General features: G+C 40.3%; 1 gene segment (V, D, J or C); it reads right to left on the bottom strand.

Annotated features, from left to right (window-relative positions):
• Positions 1–6,314: 6,314 nt before the first annotated feature.
• Positions 6,315–6,687, bottom strand: LOC119515505. The segment is given in 2 exon segments: positions 6,315–6,556; positions 6,642–6,687. Coding segments are annotated over 2 exon segments (288 nt in total).
• Positions 6,688–7,319: the final 632 nt, after the last annotated feature.

Below are 7,319 nucleotides of genomic sequence, written 5' to 3'. Positions count from 1 at the left end.
ATAAATGTCTGGTTCCCTGTCAGTCTTGGAGCTCAGTTGCTGAGAAAATTGGCTCTTCAATGTGAATCTGGAGTCAGAGTGTCAAGTATAGGGGGTAGCTTTATGCTGTGCCAGCACCAGCATTGATGCACCTCATCTTCTACAGCTCCATCATGAGCTGTAGGATGCAATGTAAGTAGTAATTGCTGATTGTGATGGGGAACTCAGAAACCAGGAAGGATATGGAAAGATGCTGTGAGGGCTTCAGTAGTCCTGGTCTGATTCCTGCAGCTGTACCTGGGACAGGACACCTGCAAACAGGAAATGCTCTGCATCACTCACTTCAGGGACTTAACTCACTTCATTCCCGTCACGCCATTCCTAAACTTAGGAGATTCTCTCAGCTGAGATCCACCACCACAAAGAGGAAGGAACAACAGGATTCCATTTTCTTTTGCAAAATCCCATAACCCCAGGAAAGTCTGTTCAGATAGGTGAGAAACCTGACTCTTAGTAGCAGAGGGGCTGAGTTGTCACCCAGGATCTAAGGGCATGGTTTTCATGTGGGAGTCACATTTGTGTATAAAATGGGAAAGGTTGATGGGTGGTCCCTCTACATGTGTATTCCTAGTTGCTTTTCAGGGAACTTCCATGTTCAATCACTGCAGGTTAGAAAGCAAGATTTTGTTGCAATAAGCATAATTTTTTTCATCTTTTTACTTTTTCTTTCACATGTTCACAATAATTTGCTTCATTTGAACAGCAATTGTTCCCTGTCTAATAATAAAGAAAAGTGCTTGGTATATAGAAGGCTATAAATATATACATACTGAATGCACTATAGTAATGAATAAGATGGAGAAGAATTGATTATAGAACCAGATACTGAGGCAAGTTAGAGAAAAATAAAATACATCAGCAAGATTGCAGAGTGGTGAGGTCTAGGTTGTAGTTACTTCTCTGGGGTGGTTGGTAGAAAGCCAAGAACGGCATGGACCATACATCACAGAGGAATTTGGGATTGGATAAAATTCATACAGCACTCATGAATATGTGGAACAGCTGAGATTGGCAAAATCCAGAAGTTCTCATGCTCAGGGACCAGTGATGCTCCCTGCCAGGCACAATCCCTAGGGAGGAGGGGCCATACATGTTGAGAACCAGGAGGGAGAACAAAAGCTGCAACCATAGATAAATTGAGAGGAGACACAAGAAAATCTGGGAGCAGTCAGCCCAGCAGATAGGAGATAGGGCTAGCAAAAAATCAAAAATACAGCAAAATAAAAACAGAGATTTTTGGAGTCAGGTGAACATAAGGCAATAAAACAGTACACACTGAATGCACTACAGTAATGAATAAGATAAAGAAGAATTGATTATATAACCAGAAACTGAGTCAAGATAGAGAACAATGAAGTATAAATTCTACATGTATTTTTAGTGGCCTTCTTTCAAAATTTCACCTCTGTTACATGGAACAGAGGAGCAGCATGAGATGCTGAAATCACCCAGTGTGAGAATGATTCATGAGCTGACTGGGCACTATCAATCTGTACAATTCTTCTGTCTCCAGTGACTGTGAAAATCAAAGGACCACAGGCAAGAAATATATACCCCTGTGCTGTGGGTCTGAGGAAACATAGAAATCAAACAGTAAGAAGAGAACAGATTTCCAGGGGAATCCATCTGCTTGGAGGATGGGAAATGAGAGTCTCAAGCAGGAATCTCCTCACCCTCACTGCTACATGTACATGTAGCCTCTCTGCTACATGTACAGGAGCTACCCTTAAGGCACCCACTCTGGGCTGCCCAGCAGGGGGATATTTTTGTCTCCTGCCCTATTCTGAGGCCCCTGTTGTTTCCAAGCAGAGCAACATGCACACCTGTCTCCTCAGAGAGGTTCACTTCTAAATGCACATGGCTCTGGAGGGTCCCTGGTGAAGTTGTCATGAGACCCAGTGGCTCTTCTGTGGATGATGTTCCAACAACTGTTTATATTGCCCAAATATCTAAGACTTTCACCCAGAATCTGGAATTCAGAAAGTTCAATGTACAAGGAACCAGTTGTCTCTCACAAGTGATGCTCATGTCCTGAAAGGTTTTGCACCTGGGGATGGATGCCAGTAGGTGCACCTGGGCCCTCACAACCAGGATCAGGAACTCTCCTTCCTGAAACACAAGATAAAACAAGGAGAAAGCTCTTTGCCAGTCAGATATGGTGGGAATGGGATGTCAGCTGGAGATGTCATCAGCTTCATTGGGTGTGCTAGATCATGATATCCAAGCACAAATCTGAAAGTCACAAGTCTCCATGAGAGGATGTCACATCAGCTCCATCTTTAGAAACCTGTGGTTGTACAGGTAGGATTAGGAGTGTAAACTCCTTGTTCCACATAACCCTGGCTGCTTCACAGAAAACTGTGAGGATCTTACATTTTCTTTATATAAAAATACTTGATAATTTCATGGTAAAAAATTACATGATTAAAACATCCATGAACATTAATATAAAAGAAATGCATTAATTAATTGTGAATTGCTTGAGGAATACTCTTTGTATAAGTGAAAAATAAACATTGTGCATGTACTGTTTTAATCTTATAATATATCCTCTTCTAATGCCCATACTGAGAATCTGTGTGCTGAACCTGTGCTGCACTCAGAAGAACTGAAAGCTAAGACACCAATGGACACTTGTAAACCAATATTTATATCAGCATTATTCATGATGCTAAGAGACAGAAACAGCCCAAATGTCCATCATTGGGTGAGTGGATAAACAAACTGTGATAGATACACATGATGGAATATTATGCAGCTGTAAGAACAAAGTCATGGTACATATTATAATGTGGATGAACCTTGAGGACATTATGTTGAAGATAGCCAGAAACAAAAGGACAAATACTGAATGAACTCACTAATATGAACTAACATTAACAGTCAAAGTTTGAGAGCCAAAAGCTGAGAACACAGGTTATCAGGAGACAGCAGGAGGGGGTAGAGTTTGGGCACGTGATGCTGAAGGAGTTTAGAATGTACAACCTGTATAGATCCAGAACCATATAGCATAATATGGTGTGGTGGTAGCACAATATTGTAAGTACACTAAACAAAGATGTCTGTGAGTAAAGCTGAAAGAGGCATGTATGATGCCAGAAGGAAAGATAGACAGTAAAGATGAGGACTGTATAACTTAGTGAAATCTAGAGTTCAAGGATGCTGAGTAAATGTACAAATATATAAAAAAGTTGTTACATGTGGGAGAAGAAATGAATGTAAACCTTGCAAGGTGTTCAAAAAGGGACAGTATTGGCAAAATATTATCAAAGCAAACTGGAGGGTATGGTTAACAATAACACTGTAATTTGCTTCCATTAAAATTAACATAGGCAATATACAAAAGCTAAATGTCTATGAGAGGGAGATATAAGAGAGGGGTTTAGAATTCTTGGTAGTAGTTTTATCTGACTTTAGTATTGTATTGTGTGGTATTTTAATTTTTTATTATGTTTTATTATTCTTTTAAAATATTTTTGAAGTAATCATTATGTTCAAGTGCTGATTATAATGATGAATGCACAACTGTATGATTATACTGTGAACAATTGATTGTACACTGTGGATGACTGTATGGTATGTGACTATATCTCCAAAAAATTACAGGGAAAATATAAACAGAGGAAAACAAGTGCTAGATAAAACATGGAGAGCTGGATGTACCAATTTACTGCTGGTGGGGAATTAGAATGGTGTAGATAGTCTTATCTGAAGGACAGTGTAGTGGTTCCACAAGAAGCTAAGTATGTGGATGTCATAAAGTCCTAAAAACTTATTATTGGTATATACAGGTGAGATCTGAGAGCAGCTACATCAACAGACATTTGCTTACTGGTGTTTGTGGCAGCAATACTCATGATTTGTAATGAATGGATGTGGCCTAAGGGTACATGGAATGATGAATAGAATGGTGAACTGTGGTGTATACATAGAATACTGAACAGCTGCAAGAAGGAACAAAGCTGTGAGACAAGCAACTAAGTGAGTGGATGTCAAAGACAGCCTTTTGAGTGAAGTAGGTCAAAAATGAAAAGACAAACATTATAATGCCTCATTAATATTGACTAACTATAATGTGTAAACTCTTGAGAATTGTATGTTAAAGAACAGCTTATTGGAGAAATGCTTATTGTAATGGTACATAGATTATAAAGTAAGCTCTTATAGCATTTCTATCTATTTCTGAGTTGGAATAGTTATCTAAATTTTGAGATGCTGAGCTCTTTGTGTAAACTTGTAATTCTCTGGAACTTTGGGTATGTGTGTGACACCTGAAACTAAGAGGTAGTCTGTGGCAGCTATGGATGTCAGTATTAGCACATACAGCAACTATTCAAAAAGCTGTAAAAGAGTTCTGATATCAATTAGAGTAACGAATTAAGCATATCTGGTTATACTAAGACAAATCAGGCCGAAGATTAAAGGCCAATACTTACTGTGTTTTAAAACTTCAACTTCTGGGTAAGGCCAAGGGAAGAGATATTTATTTGGTGCAAGATCTATGTTTTCTGCAGCACACTAAATAATTTAACTTGTATGGTCAGTTTATTCAAACACTGTAATTACACAGAAGTTTTAATAGGATGTCAGATCTGGTAGGACTGTACAGGTAAGTGTTAAATTCTGATACGTCCCAAAGTAATTTGGGCAGAGAATGAGGATACGTTTGTAGTGCCCACCTCAGGAACTGGGAAAAATACAGAAACTTTGAACTTCCCCACCTGGGTTATTATTACTCATATTTTCACAATATTGAGGACTAATAATTTGTTAGGATGAGCCCTGGACCTTTGGCGTGCTCTTTGTGATTCTAGTTTCTGGATAGGAGAGGCTGAGCCAAAGTATAATTGTGTCTAAATGTCTCCCTCAGAGGGCTCAGATGTGGCCCTCTCTTTCTCTCTAAGCCTATGTGGGAGGTGTATTCACTCCCCTCAAATGAACATGACTCCCAAGAGTATAAATCTCCCCAGCAATGTGAGACATTGATCCCGTGGATGAGCCTGAAACCAGCAACTTGGGGCTGAGAACAACTTCTTGATCAGAAGAAGTAAATGTAATGAAACAAAATGAAGTTTCAGTGGCAGGGAGATTTCAAACAAAGTTGAGAGGTCACTCTGGAGGGCATTCTTATGTGCCATATAGAGATCCCTTTGGAATAGCTAGAAGGAAATTACCTAAAGCTGTCAAATTACAAACAGTGGCATTCATTCTTGAAGATGATTGCATATCTAGGTGGCTTACATGGGGTAACTGTGTGGTTGTGAAAAACTTGTGGCTCACAGTCCTTTTACCCAGGGTATGGACAGATGAGTAGAAAAATGGGGCCAAAAACTAAATGAAAAATAAAGTGGTATTGGGTAATGGAAGGTTTTGGGTGTTCCTTTTTACATGTGTTCATTTATGTATGTATTTATGTATTTATTTATTTATTTATTTGGAGTTAAGGAAAATGTTCAAAGTTTGTTTCAAGTGATGAGTGTCCAGATATGTGATGGGGCTGGGAATGGCTGATTGTACATTGTGTATATAGAGTGTGTGAATGAATCTCAATAACACTGTTTTAAAAATATGAAAAAAAGGAAAAGTAAACTTGTGGGCTGTACTTGTGTTTGTCAAAATTATAACATCCTATGCAGTGGTGTCACAATTTATGAGGGATCCAAATGAGCACCTGGTCCTTAATGTAACAAAAAATGTAGAAAAAATTAGAAGCCCCTGAAGGTCGTCTCTGATGCCCTGCCAGGGCTTCCCTCATTCTCCCACCTCCACCTGGAGACACAAGCTCCACAAAATGTTGGGAAAGAGCTGCTTTTTGTGGACATTCTCAGGAAATTGACAAGGTTAGAGAACTAAATTCACAAGGTCAGTGGAAAAGAAATTTTGCTTCAAGTTTCAGTTATGTCCTGAGTAAAGGGCAGTGTGGAAAAATTGTAAAAATGCAGGTAATAACATTTTAAAAATCTGTACTTTTCTTGAATCTTGGATAAATCATAGTACTTTTTTGAAAATGTGTGTGTGTCTTCTGGGTGTTACATGATGTGGAGCAAGGAGAGGGATGCCTAGGCAAGGCCAGGAGTCTTCTCCAAGCCCCTTTCTGCACCTGCTCCTGAGAATGGTCCCTGAGAACCCCCTAGTGGTCCCAAGCACCCCCTGCAGTGGAGCCCTCCTGTGCCGTCAGGGGAGGTTTGTGTCTGTGCTCACTTCCTCTCACTGTGTCTTTCACACAATAATACACAGGTGTGTCTTCAGGACTTATGGTGCTCAACTTTAAAAACTCAATTCTTTGAGGTGTTCCTGATGATGCTGAGTTGGGACTGAAGAGTTTGTTTGTAGCTCATGCTTCCAGCATAGTTTATCACTCCAACCCACTCCAGTCTCTTTCCTGGAGCCTGGTGGATCCAGCTTACAGCATAATCAGTTAAAGAGAATCCAGAGACAGAGCAGGTGAGGGACAGGGTCTCCGAGGGCTTCACCAGGCCAGGTCCTGACTCCTTCAGTTTTGCCTGGGACAGGACATCTGAGAACAAACAGAAAAATAGGGTGTCATTTACTTTGATTCATCATCCAAACTACCATCAGGTCTGAATCCTGGAGACACTCACATCTGGGGACTGCCACCAGAAAGAGGAAAAACCACAAAGATTTCATGCTCTTGTGGATGAGGTCCATGCTGCCCAGGAAATATCCAGACTGAGATAGAACCTGACTTTAAGTAAATATGTGGTGTGATTTCATCTGTTTATGCATGTGGTGATTTGCATTTGTGAGGCAACACTGTAGAGAGGATTTGGGGAGGTCTCTTTCTTGGAGGCATTCTGAGAGGACCATGCTGGCTGTGCCCTGGGAGAACATACTCCTCTTCCTGGGGTACCTCCTCACCAAGAGCAGGTTCTTTACTTTCAGGCAGAAAATGTGTTAGATGAGCTGGTCAGGAGTCAGATGATTCTTCCTAATAATCTCCTGGTATCCAATCCTCATATCACACAGAATTGGACCCCAAAATTATTTCCCTAACACAGGTATGTTAGAATATCATCCACACACAGATATGCAGTTGCAGACTACAGCTCAGATCATGGAGTCTCTGCTCAGCACTGACAGGGCCCTGCAGGCTCCTGGTCCAACCACCCCAGGTTGCTTTTCCAGTGACCCTGGAAATTCCAGAGCAAGAGGAATATACAAAAGATTCACAAGTGGGAAAAGGCATGTAGAGAATATCTCTTTCCTGAACAAGAGATGAATAATTCTCAAAGTATATGACAAAGAAATTGATAATATAA

The sequence above is a fragment of the Choloepus didactylus genome, chromosome 19 (assembly GCF_015220235.1).
Source record: "Choloepus didactylus isolate mChoDid1 chromosome 19, mChoDid1.pri, whole genome shotgun sequence".
In the NCBI taxonomy this organism is placed as follows: domain Eukaryota; kingdom Metazoa; phylum Chordata; class Mammalia; order Pilosa; family Megalonychidae; genus Choloepus; species Choloepus didactylus.
This window is presented reverse-complemented; position numbering and strand designations above follow the sequence as displayed.